We start from the raw sequence: 17705 nt of genomic DNA on the forward strand, positions 1-17705 counted from the left end.
ATCATGAGTCCTTCATAATTGTGAATTGTATTGATCAGTGTTAGTAAATCTGTGAAAAGGTGATTATCTTCACAATATTGCTGTTCCTGTGTAAACTGTTCTCCTGGTTCTGTTTACTTTGCTTTGCACCAGTTCATACAAATCTTCCCAGGTTTTTCTGAGACCATCCCATTCATCATTTCTTATAGCACAATAGTACTCCATAATAATCACATACCACAATTTGTTCAACCACTCCCCAATTGATGGGCATCCCCTTGATGGCCAATTCTTTGCCACTACAAAAAGAGCTGCTATAAATAGTCTTGTACAAACAGATCCTTTCCCCTCTTCTTTGCTCTCATTGGGATATAGCCCTAGTAGTGGTACACCTTTAGAGGCATACTTCCAAATTGTTCTCCAAGATGGTTAGACTAGTTCTCAACTTTGATAACAGTACATTAGTGGACCTACTCTACCGCATCTCCTGCATTTGTCTTTTCTTTTTCTGTCATCTTAGCCAATTTCATGGGTATGAGATGGTACCTCAGAGTTGTTTTAATTGACATTTCTCTAATTATTAGTGATTTAGAGAATGTTTTAATATAGCTATTGATAGCTTTGATTTCTTTCTCTGAAAACTGTCTTTTCATATCCCTTATCAGTTACCCATCAAAGAATGGCTCTACTTCTTATAAATTATGCTCAGTTTTTACACTGTGTATTTGAGAAACGTGACCTTTTCAGAGAAACTTGCTACAAAATTTTCTTCCAGTTTCTTGCTTTTCTTATAATTTTAGCTGCATTCTTCTTGTTTGCACAAGCGTTCTTAGTTCCACATAAACAAAATCATCCATTTTACCCCCTGTGAAACTATCTATGTCTTAATTGGTCATGAACTCTTCCCTTATCCATAGATCTGACAGGTAATTTCTTCCATGCTCACCTAGCTGACTTTTGATATCACCCTTTTTATATAAATCACATGCCTATTGTGAACTTATCTTGGTATATGGTATAAGATGTTGGTCTGTGCCTAGTTTCTGCCAGATTACGTTCCAGTTTTCCCAGCGGTTTTTGTCAAATAGTAAGTTCTTGCCTTAGTGACTGGGATCTTTGGGTTTATCAACTGTTACTGTGCTCATTTGCTTCTGTATATTTGGTACCTAATCTATTCCATTGACCAATCACTCTATTTCTTATCTAGTGCCAAGTTGTTTTAATGATTACAGCTTTATAGTATAGTCTGAGAACTGGTGTTACTAAGCCTCCTTCCTTCACATTTTTTATTAGTTCCCTTGATTCTTGATCTTTTGTTCCTCCAAATGAATTTTATTATTACTTCTTCTACCTCTGTAAATTCTTTGGCAGTTTGATTGGCATGGCACTGAATACACAAATTAATTTTTAGGGTAGTATTATTATTTTATTATACCAGCTCAGCCTATCAATAAACAATTAATATTTCTCCAGTATTTAGATCTGACTTTATTTGTATGAAGAGTTTTAGTAATTGTGCACATATAGTTCCTATGTGTGTCTTGGCAGGTATTCTCAAGGATTTTATGCTGTCTGTTTTTATTTTAAATGGAATTTCTTTTTCTATTTCTTCCAGCTGGATTTATTTTGTAACATATAAAAATGCTGGTGATTTCTGCGAGTTTGTTTTCTGTCCTAAAACTCTGCTAAGTTGGTAATTGTTTCAACAATTTTTTTTACTTGACTCTCTAGGGTTCTCTAAGTATACTATCATATCATCTGCAAAAAACGATAGTTTTGTTTCCTTACTGCCTATCTTTATTTCTTCGATTTCTATTTCTCATCTTATTGTTAGAGATGGCATTTCCAATACAATATTGAATAATAATGGTACAAATATTTAATAATAGTGGGTAAATCCTTGCTTTACCCCTGACCTCATTAGAAAGGATTCTCTCTTATCCCTTTATAGATAATGTTTGCTCTTGGTTTTAGATAGATATTATTTATCATGTTTTTAAAAGCTCCATTTATTCCTATAATTGCTGATATTTTTTCTAGGAATAAAGCATTTTCTCTATCTATTGAAGTAATTATGTGACTTTTGTTGTTTTTGTTATTGATATGGTCAATTTTCCTAATATTGAACCAGCCTTGAATTTCTAGTATAAATCTAGCCTGGTCATAGTGTATCACTTTTGTGATATATTGTTGTAATCTCCTTGTTAGTATTTTATTTAAAATGTATGCATCAATATTCATTAGAGAAATTGGTCTATAGTTTTCTTTCTCTGTTTCTCTTTCTTTCTCTGCTTTCCTTAGCTTCAGAATCAAAACCATATTTGTGTCATAGAAAGAATTTGGTAGGGACTCTTTACCTATTTTTTCAAACAACTTATATCGTATTAGAATTAATTGTTTATTAAATGTTTGATAGAATTTGCTTATAAACCCATATGGTTCTGGGTCTTTTTTTTTCCTTAGGGAGCTCATTTATAGCTTGTTCAATTTCTTTTTCTAAGATAGGTTTATTTAAGTATTCTATTTCCTTTTCTGTTGATCAGGACAATTTATACTTTTGCAAATATTCATCCATTTCATTTAGATCATCAGTTTTATTGTCATAGAATTGGTCTAAGTAGCTCCAAATAATTGCTTTTATTCCATCTTCATTGGTTTTACATTAACTCTTTTAATTTTTTTATACTAGTAATTTGATTTTCTTTTTTCTTTTAATCAACTTAGCCAACAATTTATCTATTTTATTGTTGTTGCTTCATAAAATCAGCTCCTAGTTTCATTTATTAGTTCAATGGTTTCTTTTTTTACATTCAATTTTACTCATTTTTCCTTTGATTTTTAGAATTTCTATTTTGGTGTTTAATTGGGGAAGGGGGTCTTAATTTCTTGTTTTTCAAGTATTTTTTTTTAGTTGCATGCCCAATTAGTTGATCTGATCTTTCTCTCCTTTATCAATGTAAGCATTTAGAGACACAAATTTTCTTCTAAGTACCACTTTGGCTACATCCCCCAAATTTTGATATGTTGTTTCATTGTTGAATTTCTCTTCAATGAAATTATTGATTGTTTCTATGATTTGTTCTTTGGCCCACTCATTTTTAGGTTCTTTATTGAATGCAACTTTTATTGCATTATGGTCAGAAAATGACGCATTTAATATTTCTACCATTTTGCATTTGTGTGGTTTCTATACCCTAATGTATGGTCAATTTTTGTGAAGGTGCCATGATATATAGGTATACTCCCTTATAATTTCATTCAATATTTTCCAGAGGTCTATCATATCTAACTTTAAAAAAATTCTATTCATTTCTTTAATTTCTTTCTTGCTTTTTTATGATTAGAGTTATCCAGGTCTGAGTGAGGTAAACTACTATATTTTTTACTATTTCCTACTACAACTCATTTAACTTTTTCTTCAAGAATTTGGAAGCTATGCCATTTGGTGCATATATGTTCAATTATGGTATTAATCCATACCTTTTAGTAAAATATCATTTCCTTTATTGTCTTTTAATTAAGGCTACATTTGCTTCTATTTTGACTTGAGATGATTGCTGTTCCTGCTTTCTTTTTTTTTACTACAGCTGAAGTACAATAGATTCTGCTTCAGCTCTTTATTTTAATTCTGTATGTATCTTTCTGTTCCAAGTATGTTTCTTGAAAACAACATATTATTGGGCTCTGGTTTCTAATCCATTCTGTTATCTGCTTTCATTTCACAGGTGAGTTCATCCCGTCCACATTCACTGCTATGATTGTTAACCATGTATTTCCCTCCAACCTATTTTCTTATATTTATCTTTCTCTATTTTTTATCCTATACCCTTCTCAAGAATCTGTTTTGCTTCTGACCACTACCACCTTTAACTTGTCTTTCCTCTTATTCCCCCTCCTTTCTCTTAGCCCTTTCTTCTCCTACTTTCCTGTTGAATAATATAAATATCTGTAACCAACTCTGTGTATGTGTATATTTTTCTCTGCCTGAACCAGTTTAAACATCGCATACTCCCCACCTCCTTTTCCCTTTCATCATATAAAATCTTCCTTACATACCTCATTGATGTAAGATAATCTTCCCCATTCTTCATTCCTCCATCTATCAGTGTATTCTTCTTTCACTCTCTCTTTCATTCTTTCAGGATCACACCAACATAGTAGACTCACATCCATTTGCTCCATCTAAGCAGATTCCCACCAACAGTCCTAGTGATGATAACGTTCTTAGGGATTACATGCATCAATTTCCCATATAGAAATGTAAACAGTTTAATCTTGTTAAGTCTCTTATGATTTCTCACTCATGTCTACCTTTTTATGCTTCTCTAAAGTCTTGTGTTTGAATGAATGTCAAATTTTCTGCTCAGTTCTGGTCTTTTCATCAAGAATATTTAAAAGTCCTCTATTTCATTAAATATCCACCACCACCCCTGTAGTATTATACTCAAGTTTTTTCTGGATAGTTTATTCTTAGTTGTAATTCTAGTTCCTTTGTCTTTTGAAAAATCATATTCCAAGCTCTCTGCTCCTTTAGAGTGGTAGCTGTTAAATCTCGTGTGATCTTGACTTGTGGTTCCATGATATTTTCATTTCTCCTCTCTGGCTTCTTGCAGTATTTCTTCTTAACCTGGGAGATCTGGATTTTGGCTATTGTATTCCAGGGAGTTTTCATTTTGATATTTCTTTCAGGAGGTGATCAGTGCATTCTTTAAATTTCTACTCTGGTAATTTGGTCAATTTTCCCTCTGGTTCTAGGATATCTGGGCATTCTTCCTTTATAATTTCTTGAAAGATGATGTCTAGGCCCTTTTTTTTTTTATTATGGCTTTCAGGTAGTCCAATAATTCTTAAATTATTTCTCCTTGATCTATTTTCCAGGTTAGTTGTTTCCCAATGAGATATTTCACATTGTCTTCTATTTTTTTCATTCTTCTTGTTTTGTTGTTTCTTGATATCTCATGGAGTCATTAGCTCCCATTTTTCCAATTCTAATTTTTAAGGAAATATTTTTTCAGTGAGCTTCTGTACCTGTTTTTCCCTTTGGACAATTCTGTTTTTTAAGGAGTTATTTTCTCCAGTATTTTTTGTGCCCTTTTACCAAGCTGTTAATTGTCTTTTCATAACTTTCTTGCATTGCTCTCATTTATTTTCATAATTTTCCCTCTACCAGTCTTATTTGATTTTTGAAGTCATTTTTCTTTTTTTTTTTAAATCTCTTTCTTTAGCTTTTCTAGGAATTTGTGTTGGACTTTTATCTAATCTGTATCTTTTCTTTGAGACTTTGCTTGTAGATGTTTTCATATTGTTGTCTTCCTCTGAGTTTTGCATTGAGTTTCCTGTCACCATAGTAACTTTCTATATGCTCATTTTTCCAGGCTATTTCTTACCTTTGGACTTTATGTTAGAGTTGGGCTCTGCTCACTTTGAGGGTGGGACAAAGGATATTCTGACCTGTCTTCTGTCTTTTTTGTCCCTTTGCTGCTTTCATAGCTCAGTCAGGCGGCCTGTAAGTTTTTGGTGTTATGGTCCATGGAAAGGCCTCTTCGCTGCCCTTCTGCTCTATGCTCTGGTTCTTACTCAGGTAGGGTCTCTGCTTCTTCATAACTGTGACTACTCCTCTCCACCCTGGAACTGTGACCTAAAACTGCATAATTGGCAATACAGCTGTTAGATGGCACCTGTTCCTGCTTCTAATGCTAGTTGGGGGTCCCTAGGATCTCTTTCTGATCAGATACTCAGTCTGATCAGATACTTATACTTTGTACTACTTCCCATGGCTACTGTCACTATCATGACCCATTACTGCTGCCACCACTGATGCCATTTCTGTCATGCTGTGTTCCTGGCCAACCACCACCCCAATATCTGAAGACCTCTCGTTCTGTCTTCCTAAGCTGCCATGAGCCAGAAAAAGGACTCACTGTGTCTTTTTCTTGGTTTTCCTGCCCCAAATTCTCTTTGGCACATTTTTAGGCTATTATAAAGGCGGCATATTAAGAGAGTTTGGCAAAAATTCTGGCTTTATTTCAGTATTTTAACTCTGCAAACCTTAGCATCAGTTTAGAAGCTAACCTTCCCAGTAGGAAAATTTATTGTCTTCCCCCTCCCTGGCCTCATTTCTACCTTCATTATGTATTCATGGTTTACAACAAGCAACAAACATTTATAAAGTGCCTACTGTGTGCAAGGCATTGTACTCCCCCCAGAGACCCAATGTAATTTAGGACAGGGACCCATTAACAGTGGGGTGGGATCAGGAAAAGTTTCACATAAGGTTTAAAGCTTGCACAGAACTTTGAAGGATACTAGGCAAAAGTGGTTCCAGACATAAAGGACAGCCAGCCAGTTCAAAGGTACAGAAATGGGAGTTGAAATATGGTGCATGGGGAACAGCAGGTGGGATGGTTTGGTAGGACCAAAGACTGCGTGAAGCTGGAAAGGGAGGCTGCAATTAATTTGGGGAGTGCTTTGAGAGCCAAATTGAGGAGCTTGTATTTAATCCTAGAGGGAATCAGAGGAGCCCCTGGAGCCTTTGAGAAAGAGCATGACATAGTCAATCCTGTGACTCAGGAATATCACTTTGGCAGCTTTGTCAACAATAGTTTGGAGAAGAAAGAGCCCTGAGGCAGAGAGACCAAATTAGGATGCTGTTTACAATAGTGCCAGCCATGCCGCAGCTAGGTGGCGCAGTGGATAGAGCACTGACCCTGAAGTCAGGAGGACCTGAGTTCAAATCCAGCCTCAGACCAAACACTTGACACTTACTAGCTGTGTGACTCTGGGCAAGTCACTTAACCCCAATTGCCTAAAAGAAAAAAAAAATAGCGTTAGCCAGAGAAGAGGGTCAGTGTGAGGTGTGAATGGAGAGGAGGGGGTGAATGTAAGAGACCTCATAGAGGTGAATCAATGAGATTTGGTAACTGATGTGATGGGGAGGAGATGAGAAGAAACTTTTTTTTTTTTTGGCTAGGCAATGGAGTTAAGTGACTTGCCCAGAGTCACACAGCTAGTAAGTGTCAAGTGTCTGAGGCCAGATTTGAACTCAGGTCCCTCTTGACTCCAGGGCTGGCACTCTATTCACCACACCACCTAGTTGCCCCTGAAGAAACCTTTTTAAAGTACCTACTATATGCTGGGAACTATGCTAAGGACTTTACAAATATTATCTCATTTGATCCTCACAACAGCCCTGAGAGGTAGGTGCCATTATTAACCCCATTTTTCAGTTGGGGAAACTGAGGCTAGAAGAGGTTAAGTAACTTGCTTAGGTTTACAAAGCTGATAAGTGTCTTAGGCCGGATTTGATCTCAGGATGGGGTAGGGGAGGGAAGAGTCAAAGATGACACAAAGTTTCAGACCTAGATAACAGGGTATATGGTGGTGCCCTCAACAGAAATAGGGAAGTTCAAAAGCTGAGGGGTCCAGGGAGATGATGAGTTCAGTTTTGGACATGCTGAGGCTATGAGTTCAAAACCCCAAATAGGCAGGAGACAGAACAAGGCTGGACGGAGAACTCTGGGAGTCATCTACATAGAAGTGATCATTGAAGGTATGGAACCTGCCAAGATCACCAAGAATGAAGATCCATGGAGGGGCGGGGGGGGGGAGGTAGGTGGCCTAGTGGAGAGAGCACTGGCCCTGGAGTCAGGAGGACCTGAGTTCAAATGTGGCCTCAGGCACTTACTAGCTAACTGTGTGACCCTGGGCAAGTCACTTAACCCCCATTGCAAGAAAGAGGGAAAGAAAGAGAGAAAGAAAGAGAGAAAGAAAGAAAGAAAGAAAGAAAGAAAGAAAGAAAGAATGTATGCGATAGAGGATCAGACCGTATCTAGCTTCCTTCAAGTCCTAGCTAAAATGCCACATTCGACAAGAAGTCTTTCCCAACCTCCCTTAATTCTTGTACCTTCCCTCTGTTGCTTATTTCCAATTTATCCTGTACGTAGCCTGCTTGTTCAGTTAGTTCCACATTGTCCCTCTCATTATTCTGTGAGCTCCTCGAGAGCAGAGAATGTCTTTCACCTTTCTTTGCATCCCCAGTACTTTACACAGTGCTTGGCAGGGCACAGGCAATAAATGTTTACTGATTGACTAACTGAGTTTTAATACTCTGTAATATATTTTCAAGCTGTGTGATCCGAAGCAAGTTATTTAATTTCTCTGGACCTCAGTTTCTGCATCTCTAAAATGAGGGGCTGGACGTGATGACTTCTAAGGTCCCTTCTTCAGCTGTAAATCTCTGACCCTGTGATCCAGCAAAGAAGACCGAGAAGGATCAGTCACACAAGCAGGAAGAGAATGAAGAGGAGACAGTATCACAAAAACAAAATAAACGAAAAACCCAGAGTCCTGGGAAGTCAACAGTATTGAAGGTGACAGAAAAATAAAGGAAAAAAAAAGAAAAATAAAGAAGGATGAGTCATCTCTCATTTGACAATTAAGAGGCTGCCAGTAACTTTGTAGAGAACAGTTTCGGTTCGAGGATGGACTAGGAATCCAGATTGCAAGGGGTTAGAGGAACAGGAAAGGATGTGACGGTGACAAGAACAGCTAGTTGTTTCTAGGAGCTTGGCTCTGTGAAGGAGCAAGAGATTTACAGGCTAGCTTGGGAGCTGAAATGAAGGCTGGGCACTGTTACAAGAGTTCAGGGAGATACATCCCTATGAACTGAGAATCCTTGCCTGAACCTCTGTCTCCTTAGTATCAGAGTGACCCTAGATCAGGTGTGGCTCAGCTAAGAAGACAGACCCTACTAAACACCCAGGAATGTCTCCCATGATGGATGAGGCATCTTCTTTTTGCCACCACTTCCTCTCCTCAAGTTAATTCATTATTTTTGTTCATTTAAAACTTTCTAAATTCAACAAACTCCCAATAAAATGGACATTTTCCTCCACAAAGAAAAATATCAGAAGAGGATTGTACATGAAACCATATATCTCTATTATTGATACCATGGTTTTCTTTTAAATTCAACATGTATGTTTCAAAATTGTCCTCTTTGTTTATGTTTCCAGCCTTTTCTCTATTCTCATCTGTTCATTTTAAAAATATATATATATCCTTCAATCACCCTCTTTTCTTTCTCTTCTTTTTTATTATGTTACATGCGCTATCAAATGAGATAAAATATATGAAATGCTTTACAAAGCTTAAAATTCTATATAAATGCAAGCTACTGTTATTATTACCATTACCATCATTATAGCAGCTCTGGGGTATAGTGAAGAGTGTTGGCTTTGGAGTCTGGAAGACTTGAGTTAAATTCTGGCCTCAGATACTAGCTGTGTGACCCTGGGCAGTCTAGCCTCAGTTTCTTCATCTGTAAAATGTAAATGATAATAGCACCAATCTCACAGGATTGTTATGAGGATCAAATGAGATAATTTTTGTAAAGTACTCTGCGAACCTCAAAGAGCTCTAAAAATGCTATCTATTGTTATCATCATGACAGCTACTACTAATCTAATCTTCCTCTCCTCTCCCTCTCACTCTCCTTCCAGTTGAGGAAAGAAGATTTAAAAAAAAAAACACCCTTGTAACAAATATACATAGTGAGGCAAAATAAATTCCTACAGTGGCTATGTCTTAAAACATACATCTCATTCCATATCTTTGGTCCATCATCTCTCTATGAGGAGATGGTTATCATGCTTCTACCCTCTAGAATAGTGGCTGGTCATTGAATTCATCATATTTCATGGGTCTTTTAAAGTCCTCAATTCAATTCAATAAACTTAGTAAGTGCCTACTTTTGTCAAGAGGCTGTCGGTCTTTCTCACTTTTTCTCTTTTTCCCCATGCCTTTCTTCCTTCTTCTTCCCCTTCTCACCTCCCCACATATTTGTCTCCTTTTCAATTAAATGAAGCAAATAGTTATCAAACATGACTTTAACCCTTGTACCATGGACGAAGCAAGAAGTGCTGAGGGACAACCCTAGAAAACTGGCCTTAAAGTCAGGAAAACCTGGGTTCAAGTCTTCTCTCTCATACATTCTGGCATAGCGACATGGGCAATCTTTGTTTGGCTTATAGTGCATGCTCAATAAATGCTTGTAGACTTCTTGGTTAATTGATTTCATTCTGCCAGAATTTTCTTTCGACTTTTGGCTGGACTTAGTCACTTAATAGAGAGTATGAAGACTGAGAAGGAAGGAGAAATACATCAGCTTTCTGGAATTCAATCCAATTAAAAAATGTTTTTAAAGTACCTACTATGTGCAAGACAGAGCAGAAGTGTATAATAGTGACTAAACAGCTGCCTTCCAAGTCAGAAAGACAAGTTGAATTCCCGCCTCTGACACATACTAACTGTCTAACCTAGTTATGTGATTTACGTTCTCAGTGCCCCCAGGAAATTGTTTTAAGCTCTAAAGTTGCTAGCAGAGTAGGCACTGACCTACATAGGTAGAGGGAATGCCTTCACCAACAGTTCCCTGTACAAAAGAAAGAAATCATAGGTCTGATTTAAAAGTGCAAAGTACTGTCCTAGGTGCTGAGCATACAGAGGTGAAAATGACCTAGTCTTTACCCTCAAGGATGACCGATTGAGAACTGGAAAGGTCTTCAGAGCTCCTCTGATCTAACCCCTCATTTTAGAGCTGAGGAAACAGAAGATCAGAGTAAGGGAAATGACTTGGCCAACGTCACATAATCGATAAGTAGCCAAGCTGAGATTTTAATTTGGGTCATCTAACTTCAAATCCATTCAGCTAGTGGGGACCCAACATTTTTGTTTGTTGTTGTTCAGTTGTTTCGGTCATGTCTGACTCTTTGTGACCCCATTTGGGGTTTTCTTGACAGAGATACTGGAATGGTTTGCCATTTCTTTCTCTAGCTCATTTTACAGATGAGGAAACTGAAGGACATAGGGATAAGTGACTTATCCAAGGTCACACAACTAGTAAGTATCTGAGGCCAGATTGGAACTCAAGTCTTCCTGATTCCAATCCCAGTGCACTGCCCAAGAGTAGAACTCAAGAATGTGAGGGAGGCGGGGAAGGAAGTGACTGAATCAGTCCATAAACATTTATCAAGTGCCTAGTATGTGCCAGGCCCTATGCTAAGTGCTGGGGAAATAGAGGAAAATCAGAGGAGAGTTTCCCCCTACTCACTTTGTTGCTCTCTCTTTATCTCTTCTACATGTCAGTCTCATTCAACTCAATTCAATTCAACAAAGATTTATAAAATGCCTACTATGTATAAGGTCAGAGACATGGTGCGGCACTGTGGTATGGGCAGGACAAGGTGGCCTCCGGGATCCTTCCTGACTCAGTGATTCTGTACCCCTAAATTTACTTTTCTTAGGAGACCATGGTGAGGAGCCAGCCATCCTCTTAAGCATTTCCATCCCTATTGTCCTGGGATCTGGGAGTACCTGGATGGCTTGGCATTCTTCTCCCATGGTTCCCTGGGATCCTGGTGTAAAGGATATGAAATCAATAACCCAGGGTCACATCTCTGTGGGACAGAGCCAGCCCTTTATTCTCCAGGCCTGGATCTGAAGCACTATTCAGAGAGCAGGAGGGAGAAAGGTGAGTGGCCAATTCAGATAAAATAGTCAAGGGGAAATAGTTGTATGCAGATCCAGCTGCTTTGTGGCTTCACCCCCCCAATATCCCGGCAGGGGGAGAATCTAGTTTAGCATCACAAAGGTGCCTTGTGGAAATCTTTTCCCCAAGATCACTCAGGCCACTGGGGAGGTCTCCTTTGAGCAAGGAGTCAATTTCCATATTAAAAATTAGGAGCCTGACAATCCTGGGAACAGGCTTCAGAGGTAGATAACATGAAGGGCAAAGCAGAGCAGAACTGAGCTTGTCTAGGATGCTCTGAAAGTATTTCTTTTTAGTACCAGGTCTATCCCATATGGGTCAGGTGACTGGAAAGGCAATGGAGTCACACTGTAAAGAGCACTGCACTAGGAGAGTCAAGGGACCTAGATTTGAGTCTCCCGTCTGCCCCAGGGCAACCTTTCTGAGGTTAAGCATTATCACAGGAGCATAGATTGAGAACTTGGAAATAATTTAGTCCTATTTACGGAGGAGAAGTTGGATCATATTCAGTTCAATCCAAATCAATAAACAACGATTAAATGTCTGCTGTGTGCCAGACACTGGAGATACAAAGACAGAAAAAAAGTCCCTGCCTTCAAGGAGCTTTCGTTCTACTAGAGAGACACAGCACCAGTACACATAAGGAAATAGAAAGTAATTTCAAAAATGGGAGGGAGGGAAGGAAACAGAGAGAGAGACAGAGACAGAGACTGAGCCAGAGAGACAGATAGACAGACAGACAGACAGAGACAGAGACAGACCGGAGGGATGTGGGGGGGTGCGAGAGAGAGCATTAACTGGGGAGATCAGACAAAGCCTTGCAATGAAGTTGGCGCCTCAACTGTGCTTTAAAGGAAGCCAAGGATTATAAAAGGAGGAAATAAGGAGACATGGAGGGTAACCTGTGCAAAGGCCCATAGGCAAGAGATGGATTTCATTCAGCTTACAGTTGACCAAAGGATTAGAACGGAGGGGGTATGAAGGAAAGTAACGTGAAATAAGGCAGGAAATGTAGGTGCGAGCCAAATTGTGAAGGGTTTCAAATGATTGAAGGTTTGTATTTTACCCTCCGGGCAGAATGACAGAGTTTGAGACTTAAAAGGAAATTTAGCAGCTATCTAATGGAATCCATAAAAGCAATGTCCACAATAACTTATCTGACAAGTTGTCACGTGGTCTCTGATTGAAGAACTCCAATGACAGAAACAGGGAGCCAGTGAAGTTTTCTGACAGGGGGGGTGACGTGGTCAGGTTTGTGTTTGAGGATTGTCATTCTGGCCTCTGACGATGTATTGGAGATGAGAGCTGCTGGGAAAAAGGATGCCAATTAAGAAATCATTGCAATAGTCCAGGTAAGAGGTGATTAACTTGAGAGCATGAAACATCTTCATTTTTTTCAGTCTCCTCAGCACTTAGCACAGACAGAAAATTGTTAATACCAAATGTAACATTAACTGATGTCTGTTAATCATCCCAGTAATGTCCGAATTTCAGTAATGTCTTCACATTCCTACTCTCGAGATAGTTACTCTTGATGCCCCCCAACCAGAGACTTTACCTTGTAAAGGAACCTAGCTTAAGCTGGATCTCAGCTTCTAAGGTCCTTGCCCCCTTCCACAGGGATTCATTGTATGAAGAGAAAAACAGCCAGAATGAAATAGTTTTCTTTGCCCAGAATGCCAAGGGCCACTGGGGTCTCATGACCAGGCTTTGCTACCTCATACCTTGCCCATCCTGGGTCTTGGAGTTGGGAAATCCATTGTGCTCTGCACTCATGGGACATGCCCCAGGATGGCAGGTTTACTACCCTGTTATCTCAGCTAAAGACACTTTATGCCTCCACTCATGGCTTTGATTTATTTCAGGACCTGACAGCACAGAATATGACAAATTGTGAGGGCTTAATAACTAAGTTCTTGTTGGTTGATTGATTCAACTGGGATAGTGGCTGTGTGAGTGGAGAGAAGGGGACAGCCATGACAAATATAAAGATGGTATGGACAAGATTTGACAAGTGAATATATATAAGAGGTGAAGGAGAAAGAGTCAAGAATGCTTCCAAGTCATGAATCTGGTGACTTTAAGAGCCCTCAACAGAAATAGGCATGTTTGTAGGAGAAATGTTTGGGGAAATTCATATTTTATTCTATTGAAATTAATTCAAGAAATGCTCCTTTTGCAAGATGCCATTATCTGTGGTGAGATTAGAGAGAAATCCCTTTCTCTCCCTACCCTTGTTGGAGTCCAGAAGAGGCCCTGGGGGAAAGTGAAGAGCACGCTCAAGAGCTGAGTTCTTCCTCCATAGCTGGCTCTCTTCTTGATCGATGCAGAGAGATTCTGGAACAAAGCTAGCTTGCCCATTTTATGTGGACCACAATGGGTACGACTTACCCTCCCAACCAATCACCTGAAGTTTGTGAGCCATTAGCTGCTTTCATGCAATGGTCAATTCCCCATAATTTTCATCTGATTGAAGTTCTCTCCACTTTGTTATGAAGTTAGGTAATTCCTTTTGCAGGTAATTTAGGTAATTCCTATTGTAGGCTGCTCAGGACAATTTCCAAACACCTCCTTTGTAATCCCTTGATGCAAGCAGACTGTCATATAGGGTCTTCATAAGCTACCTCTCAGGTGATGAGCCCCACTGCACTTAACCAGCCTGGTCCTCCTACAAGAGAAATACAATCCATCACCAAGTTCTTAATCAAAGATACTCCAGCTTAGTTTATGTGCATACTATTGTAACTTGCTCCCAATGGAGCAGAAAATCAATTTCCCAGCTCACCTTCCTAGACCCAGTCAAAGAAAAGTATTCCATCTTTATCTGAGCACCTTTGAGATTCCACGGTACCCCTTCTGGATCTCACCTAATTTATCCAAACCCCTCCATGTTCTTCCTATTTTCTGTGGTCTTCTTTAAGGTCACCAGAGCTAACTGTGGGCTTTGCACTCCGTCGCTTTCCAGAACAGTTATTTTTATGCAATGACTATGGCAAATCTAGTTATATCTGCAAGAGGAGTTGCAATCCTCTCACATTTGGCAAAGGAGGAAACTGAGACTCAAAGCAAACCAAGGCAGGTAATCCAATTCAGGCAAGGTCACACAGTTTTCAGTTCTACTAACTCAACGGGGAGAAAAGCTAAGGCGAGGAACATGACTGGTTGCTCCTGGAAGCATTCAACAATAGCCAGCACTTCCACGAGCACTTTAAGGTTGCAAAGGGCTTTACAATTACTATCGTATTTTACCCTCACAACAACCCTGGGAGATAGGGGCTCTTATTATCCCCATTTTACAAATGAAACTGAGGCGAGCAGAAGTCAAATACCTTGCCCCGGTTCACACATCTGGCAAGTGTCTGCAGCAGCAGAATCTCAATTTGTCCCGTTTCTATCTTATTCGTGAGTGGGCCTCCGGTCCCGGTTAGACTGGGAGCTCCCTGAGGGCACGATCTGTCTTTGCCCTTTCTTTGCACCAACAGCACCTCCAGCACACAGTAGGGACTCAATAAACTCTGCCTGATTGGCTTTCCCGAGAAATCGTGGATGGTTTGGGGGCCTCCAAGCAAAGGCTCGATGACCAAGTAGGGGGAGGGCTGGCGCCCGGGGCGTTCTGGTTCCGATCCAGGCTGGGCAGGGCTGAAGCAGCGAGCGACCCGGGGCCTAAGCCAGCCAGCCCCCATCTGACCTCAGTTTCCGGGCTGGGGGCGGGGCAGGGCGGCAGGCCCCACCTCCACACTCCGGGAGCCGCACGTACAGAGGGCGGAGGGGGAGGAGGAGAAGGAGAGGGAGGAGGAGGAGGAGGGAGGAGGGAGGAGGAAGAGGAAGGAAGAGGATGACTCCGCGCCGGCCGGCTCCACAGCTGCGGCTCCTACTCCGCGCCTTCCTCGGACCCATGGCCCTGAGCCAGCGCTCCGCGTCGGGCCCGGCTCCTAGGCGCGGGCCCCGGCGCCTCTCGGTAGAAGGGAACATCGGTAAGGCCGCCGAGCCGCGGGGCGTGGGTCCGAGCCGCGGGGCGTGGGTCCGAGCCGCGGGGCGTGGGTCCGAGCCGCGGGGCGTGGGTCCGAGCCGCGGGGCGGGGCGGAGGAGGCGGGGCGTGCGTCCGGGCCGTGGGCGGGGCGGAGGAGGCGGGGCCTGATTCTGCTTGGACAGCGGCTCGGAAGGCTTGTCGCGATAGGCCCTTGGGTGGGGTGGGTGGGGTCGGCCGAGGGCCTGGTCTGAGCATGCGCAGTGAGAGGCACCCAAGGCGCTGCCCGGGGGAGGGAGGCGGGGAGTGTTTTGGGAGCCGCGATCCCGCTGCGGCTGCCCACTGCAGTGCCCCGGGGGCCAGGAGCCCAGACCGGACCGGACCCGATCTGCATCCCCTCTGGAAGATGGAAGGTTTCCACTTGGAGCCCTCCAGTATCGGGGAGCTCACCACTGGTCCTAGACCCGGGGGAGATCGACCTCTCTGCACCGAAATCAATCAGTCTGGCGTCCCATTTATTATGTGCCTACTGTATACCAGCAAATGTGCTAAACTCGGGGGATGGGACCCCCGAGGAGTTCACAGTCTAATGAGGGCGGCAACAAGCAAACATAACAAATTTATACAAAGATGCTATATACCGGATAAATGGGAAATAATTATGAGAGCAGAGAACCAGAATTAAGAGGGGTTGGGAAAGGCTTCCTGTAGAAGATAGCATTTGGAAGCCAGTAGGCGCAGATTGAGAGGCAGGGGGCTGGGGGACACCTGGGCCCTTCGGAGTCGTAAAGCCAGTTATGATGTGTCTCCCCCCGCCACCCCCGTGGTGGTCACCTAGGTCTTCTTTTCTCCACAGCAGACACCCCCAGGTCATGCTCTTCTAGGCCCTTCCTCCTCTTCCTGGCTACCTCCCCCTCCTTCCCACTTTACCCGTGCCCTTCCTGAAACGTGGAGCCTAGACCTGGCCACAGGGCTCTAGAGAGAGATGGTTTGAATGGACCAGAAAACAGCAGACTCCTCTGTCTAGTTCTGGACTACCTTGTCTGCCTTCCCTTGTCTGCCCTCCCCTCTTGTACAGGTGGGGCGGACTTGGCATTTGAATTTAACAAACATCTACTTGTATGGAAGGCTTGGTGCTGCACCAGGGATACAGACAGAAAGGAAACAATGTCTGCCCTGAAGTTTGCATTTCTACTGACGAGATGCAAGGTAGACACAAATGATTTAATACAAAGTATACATAAGATAGTATAAACTTTTCCCCTGGAGAGTGATTGTAATCACTAACTGGAATATTGGCCAGGAGATAAAGCTCAAGGTCCCAGCCCTCATCTGGCTCCTGGGTGTGGGCTCTTTCTAGCCAACAAGGTAAAACGAGGTTATGAGCCTAGATGCTGATGGACTTTGCCCAGTTCTTCACCTGTTCTAATTATGCATGTACTGTTCAGCCGGAGCTTTAGGGAAATAGTGGGCTTGTCTCCGCCTCTCCCAAGTCAGAGTTGTAAAAGTCATCAGTGATCGATCACTGCCAGATGTAATGGCCTTTTCTCAGGACTTGCTTTTCCTGAGCTCTCTGCCACCTGTGACATTATTGATCTCCCTCTTCTACTGGATGTTCTGTCATCTAGATTTTCTTGACATTACTGTCTCCTACCCGTCTGACAACTCCTCAGTCTCCTTTACTGGTTCCTCATCTAGAATGAGGGTGAGAATGAGGTTGTACTGCGCCCCTTCACCACGGGATTTCCTCAAGCCTCTGTCCTGGTTCTCTTCTTTTCTCCTTCTATGCTGTCTTGCTTGATGATTTCATCAGCTCCCATGAGTTTAATTACTGTCAGGAAGATGATTCCCAGATCAATGAATCCAGCCCTAACCAGGATCATGTCACCAGCTGCCTTTTGGACATCTTAACTGGATGTCCCATAGACATCTCAAACTGAACACGTCCAAAGTGGAACTCATTCTCTTCCTCCACCAAGTCCTCTCCTCTTCCAAACTTCCCTATTCTTTTAATTTCCTTTTTATTTTATTCAGTCAGCAAAAAAATTCACCTTCTTTCCCTCTCACACTAATCCACACCCCTCCCTCCCCCAGTTGAGAGTGAAGGAAAAGCAAATTCCCTGTTATAGCCATGTGTTGTCGAGCAAAACGAATTTCCACATTGGCAGTGTCCAAGGTAAACACACACACACACACACACACACACACACA

At 41.7% G+C, this 17705-nt stretch overlaps 1 protein-coding gene across 1 annotated transcript in view; it reads left to right on the plus strand.

Moving 5' to 3' along the window:
* The first annotated feature begins 15362 nt into the window (after positions 1-15362).
* Positions 15363-17705, plus strand: part of DGUOK (deoxyguanosine kinase) — a 41473-nt gene continuing 39130 nt past the window's right edge. The window contains 1 exon segment of the mRNA XM_027855640.1: positions 15363-15501. Within this exon segment, the coding sequence (XP_027711441.1) occupies positions 15363-15501 (139 nt within the window).

This window comes from Vombatus ursinus, unplaced genomic scaffold (genome assembly GCF_900497805.2).
Source record: "Vombatus ursinus unplaced genomic scaffold, bare-nosed wombat genome assembly UNPS02010980.1, whole genome shotgun sequence".
Lineage (NCBI taxonomy): Eukaryota > Metazoa > Chordata > Mammalia > Diprotodontia > Vombatidae > Vombatus > Vombatus ursinus.